General features: G+C 37.9%; 1 protein-coding gene across 2 annotated transcripts; it reads right to left on the bottom strand.

Moving 5' to 3' along the window:
- Positions 1-7,447: 7,447 nt before the first annotated feature.
- On the bottom strand, positions 7,448-27,338 carry LOC128506599 (nuclear cap-binding protein subunit 1). 2 transcript variants are annotated; one of them, XM_053477138.1, is made up of 23 exons: positions 27,126-27,338; positions 25,880-25,968; positions 25,215-25,315; positions 24,615-24,771; positions 24,416-24,523; positions 24,182-24,303; positions 20,274-20,343; positions 19,047-19,262; positions 18,508-18,605; positions 18,302-18,365; positions 17,987-18,097; positions 17,327-17,391; positions 17,002-17,064; positions 16,213-16,287; positions 16,009-16,112; positions 15,750-15,872; positions 15,429-15,531; positions 12,960-13,053; positions 12,630-12,733; positions 12,428-12,545; positions 8,778-8,918; positions 8,378-8,491; positions 7,448-8,074 (listed from the first exon to the last, which is right to left on the bottom strand). In XM_053477138.1, the coding sequence occupies exons 1-23, from the start codon at positions 27,157-27,159 to the stop codon at positions 7,961-7,963; spliced, it is 2,388 nt and encodes a 795-aa protein (XP_053333113.1). In that variant the 5' UTR covers positions 27,160-27,338; the 3' UTR covers positions 7,448-7,960. The 2 variants fall into 2 exon arrangements, with proteins under 2 accessions (XP_053333113.1, XP_053333106.1); XM_053477131.1 differs by having other exon boundaries at positions 8,778-8,921; positions 27,126-27,337.
- Positions 27,339-27,404: the final 66 nt, after the last annotated feature.

Genomic DNA, 27,404 nt, shown 5'->3' with positions numbered 1-27,404 from the left:
CAGTATCTGGTGTGGCCACCAGCTGCTTGAAGTACTGCAGTGCATCTCCTCCTCATGGACTGCCTATTGCGGACAGTCTGAGCACTGATGGAGGGATTGTGTGTTCCTGGTGTGACTCGGGCAGTTGTTGTGGCCATCCTGTACCTGTCACGCAGGTGTGATATTCGGATGTACCGATCCTGTGCAGGTGTTGTTACACGTGGTCTTCCACAGCGAGGATGATCAGCTGTCCTTCCTGTCTCACTGTAGCGCTGTCTTAGGTGTCTCACAGTGCGTCATTTTAATTAGAATTAAAAAAAGAAACCTCACTCACTCATCGTCTTTACCGCTTTATCCTTATTCAGGGTCACGGGGGGCCTGGAGCCTATCCCATGAGGCTTAGGGCACGAAACGGGGTACATGCTGGACAGGGTGCCAATCCATCGCAGGGCAAAAACACATACACACTCACTCATTCACACACTACGGGCAATTTGGGAACGTTAATTAGTCTGATCTGCAGGTCTTTGGACTGTGGGAGGAAACCAAAGTACCCAGAGGAAACCTACCAAGCATGGGGAGAACATGCAAACTCCATGCACACAGAGACAGGAATCTAGTCTGGCCAGGAATCGAAACCGGACCTTGGAGGTGCAAGGCAACAGTGCTAACTACTACACCACCGTGCTGCGAAAGAGAAACCTATTGTTATTAATTAAAACAAGACTTTAGTATTAGTATTTTAATCTTTAGTATTAACACTGAAAAATTTTTGTTTTACACTTCGGCACCATAATGATCTAAAGTTCATTTAAGCTGCAACTCTTTCATTTCTTCAAGCACTAAAGGACGCCCTACATCTCAGTGGCAGGATATTACACAAAGCAAAGCAGTCCCTTAGTCTTTCTCTCTCACATTCACTCACACTATATAGACTAAAACCCCTCTTGGTCATTGTTGCAAAGCAAATTTACAGAATTTAAACAAACATAGGGAAATTAGTTCAAATTGTGCGAGAAAATGTAGGAATCAAAATGATCAGATCTTGAACATTGTGAATTAAGTACACGCCAAATTGATGTAACGCTTGCTGCCATTGCTTTCTGAAGGATTAGCACAACATATATTATCAGCCACTTAATATTAGCCTAGTGTTACTCCCATCATTGACGAGGAAAAAGTTTATAGAAATAGTTAAAAGCTTTAATCAGTGATATTATTTCAGGTTGAAGCCCATTTACATGTCTCTCTGTTAGACTCTTTGTCTAACTTACAAAGAAATTAAATTCTGTAATGAAGTATTTAAAACGTACTTATACCACTTTAGTGCTGTTATTTCAGCGGTGAGAACATTAACTAATCCCAGTAAAAATACTCAGTTTAGCTTTTCTAATTAATATCTATTGGTGCAGGGATTTGTTTACATTGAGCAAGTAGCTTATTACTAACTTCTTTTAAAGTGGATTATTAAATCTGACACATAACTGTTCATAATATCTCTTTTACTCAACATTCTGATTTCAGGTTAAACTTCAGACAGATATCCAAGTACAGTACTGCAAAGGTTTCAATAAATTCTTTCCAATAATCGGTTAAAGACGCGCACAGCTTGACGCATGCGCAGTACGCTGTCAAATTTATAAATTCTGTCCAACGGTTAATTAAAGACGCGGCCACATTGTGACGCATGCGCAGTACGCTGTCAAAATGTTTAATTCTGCCAGTGGTCAATTTAGGAGTAGTAATGGCGGACCAGCATTATTTGTTTGGACGAGAGATTGTTGTAGATCATATTCTTTCGAAGATTTTTTTAACCGGATTATCTTAGACTGGACATATTCCTGGTACTTCTCACTCAGTATACTCGGATAACATGCATAAAATAAACATGGACTTCGGACATTTTCCACTCACTCACATTCACATACCGTTTATTATATATAGTTTGTAAATATTGTATATATTTTTGTTTGGTTGTGGTGCACCATTTTCTTTACATTATTTAGTTTTGTATAATACACATTTGCTTTATCTACTTGTTTGTGTTTGTCCTTTTTGCTCACCGGCCTTTTAACGCAACACCGGCACAAAGATAAAAGACCTCTCAATTTTTGAGGAGTAGTGAGAGCAGTAAGGGCTCATGGAAAGGAGGGGTTTAGACAAACAATCTTTGAATTGCTTCACACGAGTCGTTTACGAATCATTTAGAAATGGGGTCAAATTAAATCTATTTTTGGAGAAAACTGAAGTGTTTTTTGACCTTGCATACATGTAAACCTAATAAGTATTTTAAGAGACTCATTAAGCAATTTTAGCAACCTTTAAAATTGCATAATAGGCGCACTTTAATGGAATATACCAGACTAATAATTCACTATTTAACATCTACAAACAACTAATTAGAGTCACCCAAGCACACCACACAACCTGGCTGTTTTTTAAGCATGTTAAGACTCAAATGCAAAAAAAAAAAAAAAAAAAAAAAAAAGATGTGATATCACTTGCGTTTTGCAAACAACCCAAAATAACAGACTTTCCGCTGAGTAGCGCCCATGACATGCACAGAAAAATTTGGTTAGCTTAGTGAGATCTAAATGTGTCTCAGATTTTGCATGCATACGTGCAAGTGTGTATGAGCTACGCAGCAAAATCATGTGTGACAAGTTGCAGTTGTTGCTGTCAAGGGTTGCACAACCAGTTATTAGGTTTAGTGGGCAGGTATATTTTTTACATTTCGTACATTGGAAAAGCTGAAACTAGTTTCAGAAAAGTCTGTCCAGCCTGATTTTGTCACAGCATTAGGCCAAATTTGCTGGAATTCAATGACACATTTGCAGAACTTAGATTTCTGCCTGTAGTTTAACCTGCACCATACATGAAAAGAAATGTTGAATAAAAGCGATTTTATGAACAGTCATGTGCCAGATTTAATTATCTACTTTAAAATAAGCTAGTAATATGACACTTGCTCAATGTAAACAAACACCTGCATCAATAGATATTAATTAGAAAATCATTATTATTTTCACCTGTAAAATAACAGCGCTGAAGTGGTATAAGTAAATTTTAACATCCTGGAATCGTTTTAAGATAAAACTTAATCTTCATTTGATCAACAGTGGCTTAAAAAAAGTATTCAACCCCCTTGAACTTTTCCACATTTTGTCACATTACAGCCACAAACATGAATCAATTTTATTGGACTTCCACGTGAAAGACCAATACAAAGTGGTGTACACTTGAGAAGTGGACCGAAAGTCATACATGATTCCAAACATTTTTTACAAATAAATAACTGCAAATTGGGGTGTGCGTCATTATTCAGCCCCCTTTGGTCTGAGTGCAGTCAGTTGCCCATAGGCATTGCCTGATGAGTGCTAATGACTAAATAGAGTGCATCTGTGTGTAATCTAATGTCAGTACAAATACAGCTGCTCTGTGACGGCCTCAGAGGTTGTCTAAGAGAATATTGGGAGCAACAACGCCATGAAGTCCAAAGAACACACCAGACAGGTCAGGGATAAATTTATTGAGAAATTTAAAGCAGGCTTAGGCTACAAAAAGATTTCCAAAGCCTTGAACATTCCACAGAGCACTGTTCAAGCAATCATTTGGAAATGGAAAAAGTATGGCACAACTGTAAACCTACCAAGACAAGGCTGTCTATCTAAACTCGCAGGCCAAACAAGGACAGCGCTGATCAGAAATGCAGCCAAGAGGCCCATGGTGACTCTGGACGAGCTGCAGAGATCTACAGCTCAGGTGGGGGAAATCGGTCTATAGGACAACTATTAGTTATGCACTGCACAAAGTTGGCCTTTATGGAAGAGTGGCAAGAAGAAAGCCATTGTTAACAGAAAACCATAAGAAGTCCCGTTTGCAGTTTGCCACAAACCATGTGAGGGACACAGCAAACATGTGGAAGAAGGTTCTCTGGTCAGATGAGACCAAAATGCAAAACGCTTTGTGTGGCGAAAAACTAACATTGCACATCACTCTGAACACACCATCCCCACTGTCAAATATGGTGGTGGCAGCATCATGCTCTGGGGGTGCTTCTCTTCAGCAGGGACAGGGAAGCTGGTCAGAGTTCATGGGAAGATGGATGGAGCCAAATACAGGGCAATCTGGAAAGAAAACCTCTTGGCTTCTGCAAAAGACTTGAGACTTTTGACCCTAAACATAAAGCCAGGGCAACAATGGAATGGTTTAAAACAAAACATATCCATGTGTTAGGATGGCCCAGTCAAAGTCCAGATCTAAATCTAATTGAGAATCTGTGGCAAGATCTGAAAACTGCTGTTCACAAACGCTGTCCATCTAATCTGACTGAGCTGGAGTTGTTTTGCCAAGAAAAATGGGCAAGGATTTCAGTCTCTAGATGTGCAAAGCTGGTAGAGACATACCCTAAAAGACTGACAGCTGTAATTGCAGCAAAAGGTGGTTCTACAAAGTATTGAGTCAGGGGGCTGAATATTTACACACACCCCACTTTTCAGTTATTTATTTGTAAAAAAATATGTTTGTAATCATGTATGATTTTCGTTCTACTTCTCAGGTGTACACCACTTTGTATTGGTCTTTCACGTAGAATTCCAATGAAATTGATTCATGTTTGTGGCTGTAATGTGACAAAATGTGCAAAAGTTCAAGGGGGCCGAATACTTTTGCAAGCCACTGTACTTTTTCGATTTCTCATCTGTGATTCACTCTCCGATTACCCAACATGAAATGCTTGTCTGACAACGAAAGAAGTACAACTTAGCATAAACCAGGCATAAACTTACATTTTTCTATATCCTTTCCTTCCAATTGATCGGACTAAGATGAAATTATACTAGATTTAAAATCTTGCCATGAACTAGGTTAATTTTGTACAGTTCCCTAATATTTTGCCACCAATCCTGCTGAAACCAATGTCACATAATGTGACACCAAACTAAATTTTGTTAAAACTAAGTGGTTCATCTTTGTTGCAGGCAGACATGTCTGTGGGCTTCATCCTGCATTAAAATTAGCTGATCAGCTTATTTTTAGCTTTAACCTTATTAATATTTTCTAAAAAGAAATGAAGGGTCTGTAATTTTCTATCATAGGTTTATTTTAAAGGATAGAGACAGGATCTTAAAAAAAATTGTTTAAAAAAACATTATATAAATTGGGTTGCTTTTCAGTGTGTTAAATTAGTATTTGATCCCCTATCAACAAACAATAATTCCGGCTCCCACAGACTGGTCATGTGCTTATGTGGTACACAGATCCATTTAAGAAGGTGCTCCTAACAACAACTTATGTGTACAAGAGCCAGTGATCTACAGAATCTCTATCTCCCGTTCGAACCCCACCATCATGGGCAAGACCAAAGAGCTGTCAAAGGACCTCAGGAACACAATTGTAAATCTGCACAAGGCTGGAATGGGCTACAAGAACATCAGCAAGAAGCTTGGTGAGAAGGAGACAACTGTTGGAGCGATTATTTGCAAATGAAAGAAATATAAAATAATCAATCAACCTCAGTCTAGAGCTCAATGCAATATTTCACCTCATGGGGTAAGGGGAAAAAGTGAGGGATCTGCCCAGAACTACATGAGAGGAGCTTGATCTCAAGGCAGTTGGGGACCACAGTTACCAAGTAAACCACTGGTGACACAATAAGCCACCATGAATTGAAATCCTTCAATGCTGCAAGATCCCTCTCCTCAAGAAGGCACATGTACAGGCCAATGTAAAAGTTTGCCAATGAGAACAGAGAAGGCCTGGGAGAAAGTGGTGATCAGGTGAGACCAGAATTGAGCTTGTTGGCATCATCTTGACTAGCCATGATTGGAGGAAAGTAAATGCTGACCCTAAGAACACCATTACTACAATCAAGTACAGATGTGGAAACATCATGCTTTGGGGCAGTTTCTCTGCTAAAGGTACAGGCTGACTTCATCATATTGACCAATGGACGGGGCCATGGATTGTAAAACTTTGGACAAGAAACTCCTGAAGTCATGGATGGGTCTTCCAGCATCTACCTCCAAGGCAAAAAAGGAGTGGCTCAAGAAGAACATTAAGGTCATGGAGTGGCTTAGCCAGTCTTCAGACATTAGTTTAATAGGAAATTGATGGAGGGAGGTGAAACCTTGAGTTGCCAAGCAACAGACAAGTAACCATTAGGATTTAGAGAAAGTCTGTAAAGAATAGTGAAAATCCTGAGATGTGTGCAAACCTGGTAACCAACTACAAGAAATGTTTTGTGACTTGCCAACAAGGGTTTCTACGCAAATGACTAGGTCACCCTGCACAGAAAAAGGTGCACAAGCAACAGGATAATCACAGCAGCTTTAAAAGGATTGTGAAATTAAGCCCTTTCAAGAACTTGGGAGAAATTCACAGGGAGTGGACGGCAGTTGGAGTTAGTGCTTCAAGAGACACCACACACAGATGCATCCAGGACATAGGCTATTACTGTCACTTTCCATGCATCAAGCCACTCTTGAACAAGAGAATGTCAAAGGAGTCTTACCTGGGCTAAGGACAAAAAGCACTGGACTGGTGCACAGTGGGCCAAGTCCTCTTTTTATAAAACTTCATGATTTAATTTTCCAGCACCTTGGCACCTGCCACACTGACAAAAGTACTAATACCTGGTTAAGGATCATGAAATACTTGTGCTTGATTGGCCAGCAAACTTGCTCAACATAAAATTGTGAGGAAAAGATGCGAGACACCAGACCCAATGCCACAAAAGAGCTGAAGGCTGCTATCAAAACTCCTTGGGCTTTCATAACACCTCAGCAGTGCCACAAACTGATCACCTCCATGCCATGCTGTGGTTCTGCAGTAATTCATGCAAAGTGAGGCCGTTCCAAGCGTTCAGTGCTTTACATGTTCATAGTTTTCAGTAATCCAACAATTGTGTTAAAAAATTATATACATTACTTAGAGATACTAAATTTTGGGTTTTCATTAGCTGTAAGCCATAATCATAAAAATTAATAGAAATAAACACACGAAATACATCAGTCTGTGTGTAACAAACCTATCTATAAACATTACATAAATATACATACATTACGCTAAACCTCCTTTTGGGGAGGGGGGCGGGGTACTGAAAAACTTGTTCATGGATTCCCTTGCAGATTAATTCCATGAACATTGAATGTGACAGTAGCATTACAGTGATAATTGACTTATGAGTGTTTATTAGTCACAGAGAAGGCAATTTTAACTTGCCCCTAACAGAGCACGTCTGATACCAACTACCATGTGTAGGCTAATTGTTTGAATTATTTAATGCTGGAGGTAAAAACAGACTAATAGCTATAAAATCTTTTATAAATGTCAGGTTGTAACAAATTACATGGCTATGCTTAACAGATCCCCTTTACTTCTCACATTAAGAGCTGTGAAAAAGTATGTCACATGTTCAATACCAGCCTGAAAGCTTTGAATCAATTAAAGAAGAGACACACTATTTAGTTTAAAAAAAAAGGCAAGATTCCATGTATTTCTTTACAGTTCAAAAATAGTCCATTATGGTGACAGAAGCACAGACAATACAGGCACAGACTCGCAAATCATTTTAATCACTTCCAGATCAAAATGACATTAAATATATAAAACTGCAGACAGTTTTTTTTTTTTTGCCAAGTCAGGCCAGAATGAAACTAAAAACCTTCTTCTGCCAACTTAAACCTCTTGTTTTAAAAGACTTGTTCCTAGTTAATACAGAACTATGATTTCGGTGTACTCAAAATGTAGGGAGGAGAAAGAAAGAAAAGAAAAAAAAAAAAAAAAAAACACACTAAAAGAAAAAACAAATAGGCTACACAAATAATTAGAGCCAATATCACTACTTGAGAATAAACAAAATGATTTCCATTTTAAAAGCTCAGTTTACTTGCTGGACGTAGCTAATAAGCCATACATCATACAAGCCAAGACTGAAAGGTTTGAACCAGGTGGTTGTGGGGCCACGGGTTCAGTGGCACGATCAAAGCTGCAGGGCGCAGAACTGCTGGTACACTGCCAGAATGTGGTGATCCAGCTCAGCCGTGAACAGCAGGTTCTCAAGCGTGCCCATGTACTGCTGGATGATCACATGATGCTATAATCAAAGACGCACAGAAATCATTAGACATAAAACATTTAAAAAGTTGTTTAGGGCATTTTGTACGTCTACCTACTTGGACAACATTGTATTAGAAAAAAAACTAAACTAGTGCCCTTTGAAGGGCTTGGTAAAAGCTTTTAATCCATCAGACATGACTTGCTTGTACTAATCAGCTGTCAGAAGTAGCTCTTACAAATGCCGGTTCGTGATCTCTAAATTGCTAAGTACATGATTTATGATGTACCACCTCTACTTTGTGCCTTTGTAAACACAAGCCATATGTAAAATGAAAAGTACCATGAGGAAGATTTGTTGCAGCCGCTCAATGCAGTTCTTGTACCAGCAGGTATTGATTTCCATGCTGCCTGTCTCACAGCGCACCAAGTGCTCGGTCAGCATCATGATGAAACGCTGAAATCGAAGAAAGATAAGAATGTAGTAACGAGGTCTAGTTGGGTTAAAACCCAAAGCAAACACCTCATCTAAATTTGCCCAGTCTGTACAGAGTGGCCCAAATAGACTGGAAACATAGGAATGTTCCTGATATGGAATTTAATATTTTTATTTATACAAAAGTTAGTTCCAACCAAGCAAACTGACTGAACAAAAGGCATCACATGAGTGCTCATACTAGAGTACAACAGGACAGGGATGCATCACTGTTAGTAAACCTGCCTAAGCTTGGTCCAGGTCTCACCTGGAAGATGACGAGGAATAGGTTTTTCTGTTCGCTCTGTGCGGATTCCACTTTCTCCTGCAGCCTTTCGATTTGCTCTTCCAGCTGACCATCTTCATCCTCACTGTTCTTCTCCATGTCCTCTTCATCACCACTGTCTTTCTGCTTTAAATAAACAAACAAACAAAAAAGTTGCTGTAACTCTGCACGCTCACCACATTCATTCCCACTCATTATTCACAGCATGCAGGCCCTTTTAACACAAGCAAGCAACACAGCTTTTGGCGCTGAACTTGACACAAACATACAATATGTGCACTGTTCAGGTGTCATTCAGAACTAGTGCTACCGGGAATCTTGGGTTATCTATTCAAATGTGTTTCTGGAGAAAGTTTTTTTCTCCCGCGGGCAGCCACAGCTTTGTGCAAGTTTTCTTAAGGTACACACTTACGTATCCACTTTAATAGGAAGCTCAGCTTATTAATGCAATTAACAAGGTAAAGGACTTTAGATAATGTTAACATTAATCTCAATGTTCGACATACAATGATGTCAATAAGTATTTGATCACCCTGTGATTTTGCAAGTTCTCTTATTTAGAAATCACTGAGGGGTCTACAATTTTCAGCATAGGTGCATTTCCACTGTGAGAAACAGAATCTAAAAAGAAAAATCTGGAAATCACATTGTATGATTTTTTAACTATTTATTTGTGACTTACTGTGTCAAATAAGTATTTGATTACTTGAGTCAAAAAAATTTAATATTTAGTACAAAAGTCTTTGTTAACGATTACAGGGGTCAAATACTTCCTGTAGTTCCTCACCAGGTTTACACACACTGCAGAAGGGGTTTTTGGCCCACTCCTCCATACAGATCTTCTCTAGATCTGTCAGATTTCAGGGCAGTCGCTGACATGAAGTTTCAGTTCCCTCCGAAGATCTTCTATTGGATTTAGGTCTGGAGATTGGCTAGGCCACTCCAGAACCTTGACATGCTTCTTACAGAGCCACTCCTTTGTTTTCCTGGCTGTGTACTTTGGGTCATTGTCATGTTGGAGGAACCAGCCACGACCCATCTTTAATGCTCTGACTGAGGGAAGAAGGTTTTTGCTTAATATGTCACAATTCATGGCCATGTTCATTCTTTCCTTAATACAGTGCAGTCGTCCTGTCCGCTGTGCAGAAAAACACCTCCAGAGCATGATGCTTCCAGCCCCATGCTTCACTGTAGGTATGGTATTATTGGGATGATGCTCATCATTCTACTTCCTCCAAACACGGCGAATGGAGTTAAGACCAAAAAGTTCTACTTTGGTCTCATCTGACCACAGGACTTTCTCCTATGACTCCTCTGGATCATTCAGATGGTCCCTGGCAAACTTTAGACGAGCCTGAACATGAGCTGACCTAAGCAGGGGAACCTTCCTTGCGATGAAAGGTTTTAAATCACAACATCTTAGTGTATTACTGATAGTAGTCTTGGAAACAATAGTCCCAGCTCTTTTCACAGCATTGACCAGCTTCTCCAGTGTAGTTCTCAGCTGATTCTTCACCATTCTTGCATCATTGATACCCCACAAGGAGAGATCTCCCTTGAGGTCCCAGTTCGAGAGACATTGACAGTAATCCTTAGCCTCTTCCATTTGCTTCAATATTTGTTCTTTTTTTCACCAAGCTGCTTGGCAATTGCCCCATAGCCTATTTCCAGCTTTGTGAAGGTCTACAATTTTGTCTTGTCTTTTGACAGCTCTTTGGTTTTTGCCCATGTTGCTACTTAGACTTTTTGGGGTGCACAGGTGTCTTTATGACAGCTAACGACCTCAAACAAGTGCTATTAATTTAGAATCATGAGCAGAGTGTAGCTGGACTATTTAAAAGCAAAGCAGGTCTTTAAGGTTCAGAAATCTGGCTGATAAGCAAGTGATCAAATACTTATTTGACACAGTCATTCACAAATAAATTGTAAAAAAAAAAAATCATACAATGTGATTTCTGGATTTTTCTATCACAGTGGAAATGCACCTATGCTGAAAACTGAAGACCCCACTATGGTTTCTAAGTAAGAGAACTTGCAAAATCACAGGGTGATCAAATACTTATTGACCTCACTGTACATGTTCTGCGATGGTATCCACATCAGAATGGTTATACAAGTTAATATAGAGGATTAATATCAGCTCAGACACAATCTTTCTCAACCCTTCTGACCTCTCAACATAGCATTTCCTCTCTGAGAAACTGCTGCCTGGATATTTCTTGATTTTGTTTTTATACCATTGGGTGTAAACTCAAAAGATGCTTGTGTATGAAATTGAAATTGTTAATTTATGTTGTACGTAACACATTGGTCATGAATTAAGTTTTTTCGCTTCACTGAACTTGAATGGTCGAAATGATAAAAGCCTAGTTGACTTGACTTCAAATTGATTTCTAAAATGTGAAATTACTAGATAGGTCATATGCATTTGTTTGTTGTCTGCAGTAGACCACTTTTGTGCTGGCAGGTAATGCCGGCCCGTTCCACTGGCTTCTACCGCAAGAATATTTCAGACCTTTGAGAGACACTGAATTCATACAGTAATCATCCGATAGATAAGATACTAAAATCTTTTCAATGGTGCGATGGTACTGTACAGCATATTTGGCACGGTATTCGTTTTATTTTTTTTATTTTTTATCCCACCAACAGACTGACTCAAGCAAGGACTATTTCTGTTTGTGACTCATGGTTCACATCAGTTTTTCTTTCCTCTTTAATTTTGGCTTGCATGGTCCTTAAAAGCACAAAGTGTAAATAGATGAGGAAATAATCCTTAAAATGCTAGACATTTAAGCGCAGACAGTGCAAGAACAATATTTTAACCAATGCAAAGACCAGTTAATGCATCACAATCCAACAGATATTAGGGGTATTCAAGTCAAACCATGAAGTAAAACCAATTGACATTTACAAAAGACTTCAGGCACAAAACGGGTGAGGAGGCTCTTAGCTATAGTAAAACATTTTAAACATTCAGCGAGTGGAATGCCTGAACCTTAAAAAGTGAAGGATAACTTGTTGCCAAATTGCAGAAAAGATACAGCTGTCTGTGGGAACTGTACACACAATCGTTCACGAACACCACTTGCATTTTACAGGAACTCGGCTGGGAGTTAATGCCACATTCCTATACAGCCCCTGACCTTGCTAAGCAATTTCCACATGTTTGAGCCTTTAAAGGAAGTTCCTTGCTCTATCGTATTAAGGAAACTTTCTACCTTGCTGGTACCCAAGCACTAATGTAATGCTGGGATAAGTGCATTAGTGTAGCAGGGTGTTTTATAGAGAAGTAATGTGATTTTTTAAATCTTATAACTGTTTTGCGTAATCAAAAGTCACAGTTTGTCACGCCTCGTATATACACTTACTTTAACTTGTGGCATTAGACCAGCATCTTTGGGTCGTTTGATTTTCTTAAGTGATGGTTTGACAGATTTTCCACAAGAACGCTACTTTGTCATAAGAAACATGATTACAAGTGGTCACTAAAGTGTCAAGTAAAAACAGCCTCTGGCTCTCTAACAAGGATCTGCTCTCCAGTATTAGCTGTCCATTGGTGATCCAGACAAAACCAACCAAAAATAGTAAGACAGGGATCAAAAGGAAACCCAATATGAATTTCCCCATACCTTCTTGTGTTGCTGTTTTTCCAGTTTATCCTTGGCCTCCTCCAGCTCTTTCTGGATCTTCTGGACATGTTTGTTCATTTTCCTGATTGTGGAATGAAGAATCTCCCACACATAAAGACTGAATCAAACAATACAAACAGCAACATAAGGATATAAAAAGAGAAGTAAAAAATAAAAAACCTAACAGGATATGGAAATGCACCTCGTGAAATCATGAGCCATGTCAGGAGAAAAGATCCAGTTGGCCACAGCAGCACAGTCGACTATCTGAGTACGTATCATCTTATCCACCAGTACAGAGATCATCTGAAGACAGACACACACATCGGCCATTGTTAGCTGAAATGTCTAAAAGCACAGCTTGCAGGTAATTTAGATTAAAAGTTCCCTAAACTCCCTAAATTTTCAAGATTAGTTATCAAATTCGTTTTTTCCAAGTTACACAGAAACTGTGCTAAGGCCAAAGCAAGTTTTTTGATCCAACCCAGCAGTTTTTATGACCACATGCATATTTAGCAGGTGGTTCTCTCACCTCTGGGTGATTCCTCCATGCCTCATACACCACCCTAAGAATGTGCAGCTTCCCTTCATCACTCTCTGTTAAAGTCTTCAGCACTTCATGGAACCTGAGCAAAAAAAAACGAATATAAAATAAGGGAAGTAAAACAGTAAAAAGATTTGAATAAAAGCCATATGGCTAAAAACAAAAATGTTCCATCTTATTGAGACAAGTGTCAAAGCTTTAGACCGTGCAACCATAGTTCAAAGCTTTCAACGAATGTCAACGAGGAAAAAAAACAAACCACTTTTTTAAAACTTGAAACCTTATTAAATAGGTTTCAAATGGAATTAAATCTCACCGGAACTGAAGCTATCACAATGTACAGTAAGAGAATAAAAAAAAATAATAATAAATAAATAAAAAACTACATGGATCATTTTACAATCACAACGGTTTATCATCAGAGACTGTTAAGAGTTTTAAATGGTATTTTGGAACTAGGTTTTATATACATGCCTCACACTCTTGGGTTTATGGCCCACTTAATCTGGTGTGCACCGAACAGCCATATATAACATTATTATGCAAAGCATTAAGCTCAGAATTGTGTAGGTGCCTCTTTTGCTCTGGTCCGTCGGGACATGACCCCACAAGATGTCTGGGGTGTATTGTGGTGTGTGGCACCAGGACGTTGGCTAAAGGTTGCAAGGTGGGGCCTTCATGGATTAGTCTTATTTGCCTGGCAATTACATGACCATGAATTGGACTCTAGGTAGTTTAGGGGCTCGGTTGGCAACCTTGGGTTCTTTGTGTGCCAAGCCCCATGCGTGGCAAAATGTGGTGCCTTTCTATCATGGCCAGTAGGGCTGAGACGATTCCTCGAGTAACTTGAGCAGTTCGGTTACAAAAATGTTCGAGGCAAAATCTTCTGCCTCAAAGCTTATTTTAATGAATTTTAAAAGCTTGAGTTATGTTTTGGCCCAATTATTTGTTTGGCGCGACAGTGCGCATCCGGATGCAAGCCGCCAGTAAACACTGATGAAGAAGAAGCGCTTATGTCACCCAAACAATCAGAAGAAGACGCAAACAATTAGCTGTGTATTGATTTAATGGAGCGTTCTGTTGCGGCCTGCAAAATGGAAGGGAGCGAAAAAATTATTAGCGAGCGAAGAGATAAAGAAAACAGCAAGAGGAAACGAAAGAAATTGTAAAGGCTTATATTATGTCTGAGCTGTAAATTAAGAAACGTTTAGTCCTGAAAGTTAAGTTGCACAACTTAGTGTTTTTGTATAATTATTTAATTTAATGTGTGTCTTAGTTTGTTTGATACTTAGTCATTTCAAATACCCTTTTTTTTTTTAGTTTTTACATCTGAGAAAAGGCTTTAAAATAAAAATGTATGGCACTGTAATAAACTTAATTCATCTCAGTCAACTTTAAGCTATTCCTTGTATTGTGAATAATGACAATGTTTATTTTTGATAAAATGCTGTATGCATTTAAAAAATAAAAGTTGATTTTTCTAAAAAGAAAAACAATTAATCTTTGTTTCTCTTATACATTTTACATTGGTTTTAAATTTAGCAAAAGTACATTTCATCGGATTTTTCAATAAATCTATTAAATTGTTTGGTAGAATCCTCGATTACTAAAATATTCGATAGCTAATGGCCAGTACTGACTTTCTCAGCGAGTTGAGCTACCTTGGCTTTTTATGTGAGATTGGAAATGGACTGGAGTGGACAGGTCAGTTCTGACATCAGCAAAATTAGCCACTGTGGTAATGGTTGAACTTGACCACACTGAAAGCAGTTAAAGACTGACTTACAAATAATATGATGAGGCTTTCAATCAGGGACAGAAAAATTAAAAAGTGTGATATGGCAAAAGACATTAGAAATTTGAAAAATGTAACAACCTGTATGACTCCAGAAAAAAAAAAAAGCTCTTTATACCTCTAATACTAAATACTGTATTAAAATATTAAACTAAATATTAATACGAAAAAAAATAGGCAATCTGCCCTGTTAAAAAATGAAAATCACACCTTTTACCAGAGTAAGGTTAACATGCAGTACAGTATAGACAAGGTTAGGCGATTATAAGCCATTATGCTTTTACAGTATAAACTATATGCAGTCATGAATAAATCCTTAAACTATACCTGACCTATTACGTAGATTTCTTATCCATGTATATCCAGTTTATTCATTTAGGTCTTGACATACGAGTAGTACATATACGCTTTGTCTGCCAAGTATCACGTGATCACAACTGAGCCTATGGTTCCCCTCTCAAGCTATACATGTATAAAAATTTGAGGGTTATTTCTGCTGGAACATTAACACGCACACTATGGGCAACTTTGGAGACCCTGGTTGATTTGTTTAAAGGAATTGCAAAATACGAAACCTTTTATTGCTACTATTATTGCTTTACAGAACAAAATGAGAGAATAACAGGGGGGCACCACAGGCCTAGACTGTTTGACGCACTCACTTTGCAAGAGCACTGAATGAGTGACTGAAAGATTTCGCAGCCAGATGAAGCAGTGTCTGCAGAAACACGTCTATTTTAAGTGGGTTGAAACCATCACCTTCATCTGAAGAGAAAAATAAAACTTTGTTTAGGGAACATCTATAAATCTTTTACATTTTTACTTCATTTAATATTTTTACTGATAACGGAGATCTATAAATAGGTAATTGGCATAAGAGGTACTAGGCTATAAAAGACAAGCTGTAGGCCTGTCTGTGCCTTCCGACTATTAGATAACTAAAATATTAATAATAATAATAAAAAATTATAATAATAACATACCATCATCTTCATCCTGGTTAGGATTGGGCACCTCTTTCAGGACAGTGAGGATCTCCTCATTTGAGGCACGGTTCTTGATGGCATTCCCTATAGTGGTTGCCACAACATATCCAGGCAACGTACCTACAGTGGAAAGAAAAAGCAGCAGGACATAGTTACACCACATTTCACCTAAATGGGCGTTACAAATATTCTAAGAAATATATCAGCCCTTTGTAAAATGCTTCCATTTCAAAGTTTTATATTTTGTATTACTTACTGCTGCTCTCATCCTCGTATTTATACTTAAACAGTGGTTCAGCTGGGATCAAAGCGGAGAAACTAGGGGGCACAATGTCCACGATCCGCTGGTGATATGACAGCCTGTAATTTAATAATAAAAGCCAATGTTACACACAGGAATAGAGTTTAAGAAATAAAAGCTACTTTTTTCAATATGGGGAAGCACAAAAACAAAACCCACCTCATGCATTTTTCCAACACCTCTTTGACAAATTTGGGTTTGGGTTTATCAAGGTCCACTGTTAAACAGTCAGACCTAGGAGATAAAAAAAAAAACTTACTAAAGAATTGATTATATTCAACATAAAAAAAAGGATCAATATAAAACAGATAGAAAACATGCAGCAAGAAAAAAAAGAGAGGAGACCATTTTAGGAAAACACCTAAAGTGAGTCAAAAAAAGTGATTTAAGAAAAGAAAGAAGAAGAAGCAGGATGCAGTAAAGTGATATGCATGTTTGTGTGTATACATTTTAAACACACGCACATATATGCACATGTACAGTATTACAAGTGGTTTACAGAGGACAAATGGCAATCAATCAATCAACAAATAAACAAAGTTCCAAAATTTATGGGTCTTACTAGTACCTTGATATAGCAGTTTGCATGCCTATGAACTAGTTATCAGTAAATTCAATAATTATTCTCCATGTTAAGTGATCTCATTTAAAAATGCTGCACCTGAGAGATAGTGATACATTTAAAGATTTAAAGCAACACTACATGGGCTAGATACTTTAGAATTACAATTGCAAAACATTTGTAGTGCTAAAACACTCTAATTAAAACCAACAGCCACCCATTTTACTTTAACCCATTCCACCAGCAAATCTGTTATTTAGTGTTTAACAGTGAGCTGTTACTCAGTGTCAGCGCCATGAGTTCGAACTAGATTACACTAATGGACAGACTAAAAAGTGTCCATAAAGCTGGATGTCTAATGTATAAAGATGTAAAACAGATCTCACCAGTCGTCCCAGCTCCATCTAAACTGAAAATTGCTCAGATGATGAGAGAACCAGTTGATGAATCTAAAACAAAATAAGAATTAAAACTAATGAATAAATCAAAAAAAAAAAAAAAAAAACTAACAGGTTATTCAAAGCGTTTGAAAAATTATATTAAGTAGAACTGACCACAACCACAATTTTTGAGATTAATCTAAAACCTGGTGTGCATTGAGAAACACAACATACTGTATATATTTTATTGTTATTTGCATTTAAAGTGTAAATAGTGGTGATAATGTATCTGCGTTTTAGCCTAATGAAAAGCAGAAGCGTCTACACTAACCTGTCTATGCATGTGGTGTTCATTGTGTCCAGTCTCATGTACATCATCTCTGTGGCTTGTGCAAGCTTAGAGCAGGTTTAGGTTAAGTTACAATTCTATAATAAATTCAAATTCAATTTGTCACATACACAGTCATACACAGTACGAAATGTAGTGAAATGCTTACACGACCGCCAGTGACCTTAAAAAGAGAATTAAAGCTTATATAAGTAATAAATATGAATAAAAGAAATACAATAGAAAAATTAAATAAAAATTAAATAAAAATAAAATTTAACTAGAAAAAATAGAACTAAAAATAGAAACTGAAAATAGAAATATGCTGTACGAAAATGGAAATATACTATAACATTTGATTGATGATTAGAATCAATTTGGTGTGACAACTATGCAATAAATAAAATCAATCAATCACAATGGGGCAAATATTTTTTATAGCATTGTTTTTCTTAAAAGTAATCCCTTAAAAGTGGATCTCTCCATCTAATGTCTCCAGGAATAAGTTTCCAGGACTTAAATATGCCTCTACATGATGACCAATCTGTCCGAATCTCCTGTCCTGCATGTAACAGCACCCTGCAAATGCATGTACTAAACATTCCAGTGGAGCCATTTTTAAACTACAAGACACAATAGCATTCTAGCATGAAGAAAGGATACAACTTGAGGTAACGATCCAGGCTGTAGTTTGCAAAGCTCAATCAGTAATGCAGTGTACATGACATCAATGTGTGGAGGAGCAGGTAGCTGGAAGAGCTCACCAAAGATCACCTGGAGAAAGACAATACAGTACTTTAACAGTGCGATCCATCACAAAATCACGGTCATATACTAATGTAACCATGAAAAAACAGAATTACATAGGATGTGTCCTTAACACTATGGAGCTTGGTTAGAATATACGTTATGCATGAATACACATCAAAAAATAATTTAATCGGTACACAAGGGAGTGTTTATACTTCTGTAGTTTACCTCAACGATATGATAGTTAAGAGGAATCTTGCTTTTGCCAGGATAGCTCAGCAACTGTGCAGCACTGAAAAGAGAAACAAGACTGTAATTTAATAAATAAAATAAGAATAAGAGATTGTGACAAAATAGACATAAACAAGGCCATGTAACAAGAATAAAGTCAACGTGACTTCTTTAAGGCGCAATCAAGGCTATTTGGGACTCACCAGGTCTTCCTTTCTTTCCAATGAGATTTGATGATGCAGTGTAGGTTCTCTTCAATTACAAACCTCTCCACAGAATGACTGCCAGGCATGACGGGGCCCTGAGACCAAAACACACCATCAAGCACACATACAACACACTTGCAGAGAAAAAGGGATGACAATGCAGCAGCTTGGGCTTGAAATGACAGTAATGAGATCAACAAAACATGGTTACAAATTTAGGGTGTAAAATTTTATTTCACAACTTGCAGTAATAAATTATTAATAACCCTTATATAAACAGGTCTGTGTGTGAGCAGTTACTAAAGAGTCAGCTTTACTGTGAGCTCATTCAACCCAAATACAAAAAGCAGAAATATGAAAACCCATCAAAGCGGAAACATGAGCTGACTGAGTCAAACAAGATTTAAACGTCAGAAAATATTTAAAGCTTCTGTTCTTTTTCACATGAGTAGATGGAAAAAGATGAAAGGCCCTTTCACATAAGAAGCGTGCAAACACCGCTGACATCTCTAACGTTAGAAAGATGACACCTGTACCTCAGGAGCATCAGTGTAGTCAAACATGCGGAAGACGACCCGGGGCATGGGGTAAACCGCATCATCAGAGTGAGCTGGAGGAGTGAAAGGGGGCAGGTTATGCTGCAGAGCCTCACACAGCACACTGTCAAAGGCGATGTACGGCCTCAGGATGTGACGCTCCTGCCAGCGATCCTTTTTCAGCTTCTGCACCTGAGCCCACAGACAGTCCAGATACTACAAGAGGACAGGAAAGGGTTAGAGACGTTAGAAATAAGTTAAATTGTATTCGGCAAAATAAATTAAATCTACAACAGTACATTTGGTAGTTGCATATGAGAAGGTATTTCGCACGCTGTACAGATGAAAGTAGATTAAACAGAAATTATAAACCTGACTTTACTTCAGACCCTAATCCCCCCCAATGCTCATTAAACTGCGGAAGCCTTGTTCCCAGAAGGGTGAAACTGAACATGTGGTTTTATGTTTAGTACCTGGTGCTGTTTTTAAATAGGGGTGGGCAATATGATGCTTCGTTATAATCGGATACATTTCAGGCTTGTTATTAACGGTAATAAGTAGGATATTTTTAATCACATAGTAAAATGGGTATAAATACGCAGTCATGCACAAAAACCCTCCAATGCAGCAAAATTAAAAATTAAAATTCCTCCACAGCAATGTGAGAAACTCATTGCCATTTACTGCAAACACTTGACTGCAATTGTTGCTGCCAAGAATGAAACAACCAGTTATTAAGACTGCTTTTTGTATAAACTCTGGTTATCTTTGTGTAATGTTACAATTTGGTTGATAATCTGAATCAGTCACATCAGTGCACAGATAGAGGGCAAATACTTTTTGACGGCACTTTTTTACCTGGTTTCTGTTGTAATAAACATAGAAAATTTAAATATATTGAAATCGTCATTACATATATTGTAAAGGATATCATTTTTATAAATCAACATTTAACTGTACTGCCACCCCTATTATACACTACAGACATATTTAACCATCCATCCAGCAAAATCAATGGTCTTTCAGTACGGTAAACTAAATTTAGATTTGCGATATGCAACAGAAAATTTCCCACACTCTTACAACTTCCTAAGTAGTTTTTTCATTGACTAATAAAGCTTATGAAAAAACATTAGCCACAGCATTTAGCGTTCATACATGAACATCTCCTCAGGCAATGCTAATTGAAGGCCAGTCTGTGATAGAATAATGGAGAAGGAGTTTCACCTCTTCCTGTGGATGGGGCTTTTCAGCTGTCCACACCTGCAGCATGACCACATGAGTTTTCTGTCGCCTCCTAAAAATAATAAACAAAAAATTACATTTCCTTGTCTTAAAATACAACACCTGGCCAAAAAAAAAGGCACACATTAAGATTTCACTCAATCACGTTAAACTTTAATTATAGCACACAATGTGGTGGCCAATTTATGTGTAAAAATGATTGCTCATGCTCTTAGTATCAATTTTTCACAATTTGCGTCCTGGAATATGCCCGTGCCCTCAGGGAAGAAAACTCCATAGATCTGATAACCAGGTCACTCCGTACATTCAGGTTGTCAGCTGACTATTTTATTGCCACATAACATCTTACCATCTGAAGCAACCCCTGATCATAACACTGCTCTCAGAGACTTGTACAGTGGCCATTTCCTGTGCTTAACTTTTTACCCTGACTGACCCATTGCTCTGAAATAGGGTCAATCTAAAACCTTTACACCACATGACCCGTTCCCAATCGCTCCGAAGGCCAAGCTTTATGCTCCCTACTACATTTAATTAGATTAGTCTCACTAACAAGTGGTTGTCTTATGGTCACACTGCTGTTTAGTCCTAATCCTCTGCGCTCTCATCACATTGTCTGATCGGGCCGCACAATTCTTGCTAAAATGTGAACAATATTTTTTCTCCATGGGAAACAAGATGACGATTCTCTCACACAATCCTTATTTTCTCAACCAAAATAATTTATTGCACTCAAATAAATAGTATTTTTATCAACAGATGGTAAATGTCAGTTTCTTAGGCAGAGAACAAGGTATGAATAGGGTTGCGTGTGCCTAGGGAGCGTTGTGACTGTGCCGAGCACTCATTATTTTATCAGGTAGAGGTTGGAAGAAACCATGAAAAACTCATGGCATGTGCAAAAGTAGTTTAATCTGCTACAGGAATAGTTTTTTTCGGGAAACATTAGATAATCTATGCATATAATAAAACTGTAAAGTTGGAGTGTCTGTACACTGAAGATATTTGCGAAAAAAAAACATTTGAGGGACACAAGATGAGTGATAAAACACATCAAGATGTTTTTTAGGATTTGTGTCTGTGCATGCACTCATCACGTAAAAACTACTGAACAAAATTTTATAGAGTTTGCACAGTTACATTTGGCCAAGCTTGAGATAACGTAGGCCTTGCTCCACTTAAATCAGCCCACAGAAAGAGAAAATATGCTACTTTTAAGTTTAAATGGAAAATTTCCTTTTAATAGGCGCTTACAAGTGTGCAATTGAAATCTACTTAATAAAACACAATCTCACACCTTTCCACGAACTGTTCTACACACACCCAAAAAAAAAAAGAAATTCCAACATTTGCTCCTCACTGTGGGAACACACCTACTGATGAAGTAATTGCTGCTAAAGACATAAGGGATATATGGCAAAAGCAATTTTGATTTGTAAATAACATCATTCTGTGGTTAACAGTATATAAAGGAGTGTGCATTGAACTGCTTTTCTGTCCCTTTGCTTGTTCTTGAACTTGCACCAAGTCAGCTTACTTGGGGAGAAAGCAGAAATATAATTTGAGCACCTGCTAACGAGAGTTGGAGTGACCGAAAATAAAATTTGAATGCAAAACTCAAATTTACGCTTAGGTTCTTTTGGATGAAAACAGAGGCACAGTAGTTAAACTCCACTAAGTAAACTGACTTGTCTGTTTATGATTGCCTCCTTACACTTCACATGAGTGAAAGCAGAACGCTGTGGAAAAACGCTGTGGAATGAGGAAGCGGGGTGAGAGAAGCAAACGAGTTGAATGACTGAATTACCTGTTAATCTCTGGCCTGGTTGGTGAATTAATAGTGTTTTGTTTTACACTGTGTGGGTCAATAAGTGTGACGGATACTCATTGCCTTTGGAAAAATATTCTTATCTCCTTATTCTGCCACAAACATAAATGTCGGTCAGTTCAGATGTACAGCCATATCTTATGGTAAATTTGCAGTTGTGCCGTACTCGATTTTAGTTTAAACAATGCTCCGTAAAATGTTCAGAGCTTGGGATGTTTTTTATAACCTAATCCTGGCTTTAAACTTCTTCACAACGTTATTCCTGACCTGTCTGGTGTGTTCCTTAAGTTTTATAATGCTATTTGCTCATTAAATGTTCTCTAACAAACCGCTGAGGACTTCACAGAACATGTGTATTTATACTGAGATTAAATTGCACACAGGTGGACTTATTATTAGTAATCAATAATTAGGTGACTTCTGAGGCCAAATGGTTTCACTGTATTTTAGTTTAGGGGTATCAGAGAAAAGGGGGCTGAATAAAAGTGCACACCACACACAATTTTTTATTTTTATTTTGAAAACCTTTTATAATTTCCCTTCCACTTTGTGTTGGTCTATCCCACAATATGATACATTTACATTTGTGGTTGTAACATGACAAAATGTGGAAAAGTTCAAGGGATATGAACACTGGGCACTGTAGCAGTCTGGAATTGTTGCCAAGTACATATGTGAACACATGAACTCAGCTTGATTTGTATGCATTAATCGAGAACATGATTTTTTTCCCTCCCTTGACTAATCGGGCAGCCCCGTTGTTTGTATATAAAATTGCTCTTACTTTCATTATTAAATAAAACTTTTTTTAAACCATACAAATTCAAGTGTGTAAGTGATATCCATTCATATTTTTTTTTCTGACCACATTTTTTTCACAAAGTTGACAATTCAGTACTATCCTTCCAGGTTTTGATAATATGTTGAAAGGTTCTTAACCAATTCCAGGACCTTAAAATCTCCTTAGGTGTTTTCTTTACGTGACGCTGCCCAATAATTTGCCCCACGTTCCTTAAGATCACAAAACTCTGGACCTCTGGTAATTCATAGAATAAGAAAATCCACAAAAGGTGGTAGGGCGTTTTCATATTTAGCTCTTAAGCTTTGGAATAGCCTCCCTAGACAATGTTCGTGGCACAGACACAGTTTCCCAGTTTAAATGTAGACTTAAGACGCATCTCTTTAAATCTGGCATACACGCAATTCATCCCATAACCTCATACTCCAGTACATCTATCCTGAATGGCAACTACGCTAATTCTTTCCACCTGTTCTTTATTCTTCCACCCATCCCGAGGCATCTGGAGATTGTGCCAGCTTCAGTAGACAAAGGCCAACCCTGCGAGGATCCTGAGGCATCCAGAGAAGGACCAGCTCCAGCTGGATTCTGCCTTATGATGGTTTGGAGCTACACAGCTGCTCCTGTGCTTCCAGTGATCTAGAGCCCATCTGCCCTTTGCACCTACTGACTTTATCCCTGTGCTGAACTGGACTTCATGTTAAAGAACTTCATAACACACACAGTGTTATATAATTTCCATCTGTTATCACCCAAATGAGGATGGCTTCCCTGTTGAGTCTGGTTTCTCTCAAGGTTTCTTTCCTTTTGCCATCTCAGGGAGTTTTTCCTTGCCACTGTCGCCTTAAGCCTTGGCGTGCTCATCAGGGAGAATCTCATTATTATCTAGACACATTTTTCTCACACATACACACTTCCATAAATTTTCTTTTCAAATTTTTTCATTTGTGTGAAGCTGTTTTGAGACAATGATCATTGTTAAAAGCGCTATATAAATAAAATTGTATTGAATTAAAATGGTGACACGTTTTTTGGCGAGGCAGTGTATATATTTTAATATATTGTTTTGAGATCAATCCAGTACCAGCAGCACTGCTATCATGTTTAAAGCATTCTTAAATAATACTTAAATTAAATCTTCAGTAACATGCATTAAGCCCTTCCCTTTTCGACTTATTATAAAAATATGTTTATAAATGTTAAGTGCAAAAAACAGACCTTTAAACAACAAATGAACAATAAAAAAAAGGATTAATGACGTACTTCAGATAGTTATCAATCTGATTCAGGAGGTGATCCATCTCCACGTCCTTTTTCTCATAGAGCTCTTTTCCAACCCAAGGCATGCAGGACAGAACAGCATACACGTACCAGTCAGAACGCACCTGTAAAACATTACACTTACTGGCATCGATGAACTTATACTTTTGTTTTCTTGTGTTTTAGCAATGGGCTTGAGCCATGGCGAGATCTTCAAAATATTTTTGAAACCCTTACCTGTGGTATGTCCTCCTCCTGTGTGACACTGACAAAGTTCTCAAACATGGCAAGCATAGAAGGCGCTGCGATGACATGGCAGTTCACCAGGTCGCTTAGGAAGCGCACCTATTGAGGCAAAAATGCAGATTACATGTTTAAAAAATAAATTACATTTTTTTTTAAATCCCTTCTCTCTCATATATGAAGTACTGCTTACCAGGTAAACAGCTTCAGAGTAAAGGTTTGACTTGAGCGTCTCCTTCAGCTGCCTGATCATGGCCTCAACAAATTCCCCGCCAAAGTTGTAGTTCCTTGCATTTAACAGACCCACCAGTGTTGTATAGACGGTGAGCTTCTCTGGTAACAGACGAGCACTGGACATATAGGACATATATTTGTGACCAGTCACATCAAATCAGGTATTAAGGTGAATTTTGAGTGCTTTGATTCATGCATATTTTCAGATTCCTGCTTTGATAAGCTCGATATTGATACAATTTTTTAATACAATTTATTACTGTATCATGGCCTGTTGCTGAGAAACATTAAAATCTTTGATATATATGATTGTGTGACATAAGAAAGTACAAACAAAAGAAAGGATAAGGAACATAAGATATTTATCAAATGATTTAGCCAAAACTGAAAATTTTATTCAGTACTTTTCTTTTACTGCACACTATTGACCATGGCACAAAACTGCCTGACTCAATAGGACAGGTCAAAATTTCACATGTGCTGTTTATAAGCATTTTATGCTCAGCACTTAAATGATATGTTGGCAACAGAAACCACAATCACACCAAAAAATACTTACACAGCACATAAGATGCGCAGGATTTTGTTTTTGTAATTAGGAAGATCTGCTTCCAGGACACCTGCAAGGCCTTCTAAATTACTTTCCAAAGATGAAGTGCTCTGGAGGAAAATAAAAGATAAAAAGGAAAAAGCAGTCAGTAGCCTCTATTAATTACAATCTTAGTACACGCTGAAAGCTTTGCAGTAAAAATCCATCTGTAACCTCTAAGCCTTAATCTTAGTGGTAAGCAGCACCAAAATATTAGTGATTCTAAATCTGTATTCTATGATGTATTCTTTATCTGTATACATATACACACACTATATACATATATAAAATGTATGTATGTATATACATACAGTCTATTTATAGACACACATGGTCAGCAAAAAAAATAAAAAAAAATAAATGGACAAACAATAGGAATAGAAAAATAGAATAATATTAATTAAATTATATTACTACACATATACACATATATACACACATTATATATATATATATATATATATATATATATATATATATATATATATATAAAAAAAAATGCATAGCAATAAATTTAGTATAAAATTTTTTTTTTCTCAAAAAACGCTTTTTCTGAAGTGTGTATAGATTTTTTGGCTGTGTTTGTGTGTGTGTGTGTGTGTAGGAACTTATGTTAATTTTTTATGGTACATTACTTTTTCGCCAACTCTGCATATCAGTGATTCTAGTCGATCTTCAATTTCGATCGGCTCAGACGTCCTCCTCCTTTTGTGAGGCTGCCCACCTATTGGATGAGACAATTCAGTTTGCATTACAATTTAAAATAAGAATGCTTATTTAATGTCAAAATTTGGGACACATCTAATTCCATGACCTTTCCTAATTTTTTTTCTGACACTTTTACACAGTTAATTTGCACAATGAAGTTAGTTTATCTTGTACTCATCTTGTACAGCGTTGCAGGAAGTCCCAGGAGACTTGGACAGGGTTGCCATCAACATAAAATTTGCCTAAACTGGAGGAAACTAGGGCAGCACGGTGTTTTAGTAGTTGTTACTATCACCCTGCACCTCTAGGGTCCAGGTTCGGTCCCGCCATGGGTCTAGCTGCATGAAGTTTGCATGTTCTCCCTGTCTTTGGTGGGTTTCCTCCGGGAACTCCGGTTTCTTCCCACAGTCCAAAGACACGCAGATTCTGCTAATTGGCATTCATTAGCCATAAATTGACTGTGTGCATGCATGTGCAGTGCGATGGTTTCACACCCCATGCAGGATGTACCCTGCCTCATCTAGGTCTCCTGGGAGGGGCTCTAGGCCCCCAGCAACCCAGTACACACAGAGCCACACGTGACTCTGAAGGTAAATCTGATCTAATCCAAATACAGTTGTGGCTGGGAATTTAGACATCTGGACCACTCTGACTTCGAGACATGTAAAAACACATTAAATAAAAAAAGACAAGTGTTTCTCAAAATGAGGGGAACGGTTTGACTGCCTCATTATTAACCGACTGAAGACTTTAAACTCTCTTTTTTTTCCCATCAAAACCAACAAGCATGTGTGACAAGGCTAGCGTTGTTTGTTAATGAAATGAGTAACGAACATGTTTGAGGAAATGTTTTGCTCTGGGGAAAGTTTAAAAAAAGCGATAGTATCCATTTTCATCCATAGTGTTTTCTTTTATTGAACAAATTTCCATTCAGACATCAACTCGTTCAACAGCAGAATTGTACAACCGTTGGTTTTTTTATGCCCACCCGTTTTCCAACAAAAGCCGCGGTCTGTTCTTTGAGTGGCAGACCGCATCCGGACGCTTCCTCCAATCAGCATCCAGCGCGTGAACGACTTAACCAGTGAAATTCAAGCAGGCGGGTCGTGTTTGAATACGGATGGGAAACACGCAAGAGTAAGCTAGTTAGAAAACATGAGAGAGGGAACTCACCATCATTTTCGTCGCTATGCCTTCTCCTGGACATCTCCCCGGCGAAGTTTAGCTCTTTTTAAATTTAACACAAAACTTCCGTTTGAGCTTTACTTTTCGCCCTTCTTCAAAATTATCAACCAACGTGTGTAAGTTTGCACAGCGCGAGACGCCTCAGTGATGGCTACAAGCAGCTAGCCATAAAAGGGGGCCAGGCACGGGAAGAACACTTCCGAGGTAAAAGTGCCTCCAAACCGGAAGTACAAACTAGCCTTTGTTTTGGGATCACTTTCAAATAGA

The sequence above is a fragment of the Clarias gariepinus genome, chromosome 2 (assembly GCF_024256425.1).
Source record: "Clarias gariepinus isolate MV-2021 ecotype Netherlands chromosome 2, CGAR_prim_01v2, whole genome shotgun sequence".
In the NCBI taxonomy this organism is placed as follows: domain Eukaryota; kingdom Metazoa; phylum Chordata; class Actinopteri; order Siluriformes; family Clariidae; genus Clarias; species Clarias gariepinus.
This window is presented reverse-complemented; position numbering and strand designations above follow the sequence as displayed.

Coding starts and splice junctions, on each gene's coding strand:
- LOC128506599 (XM_053477131.1), bottom strand. CDS start 27,159: ATGTCCAGGAGAAGGCATAGCGACGAAAATGATG. Junction 25,969..27,125: donor GCATAGCGACGAAAATGATG/GTGAGTTCCCTC, acceptor CTCATCCAATAG/GTGGGCAGCCTCACAAAAGG. Junction 8,075..8,377: donor TGCAACAAATCTTCCTCATG/GTACTTTTCATT, acceptor CTTTGATTATAG/CATCATGTGATCATCCAGCA.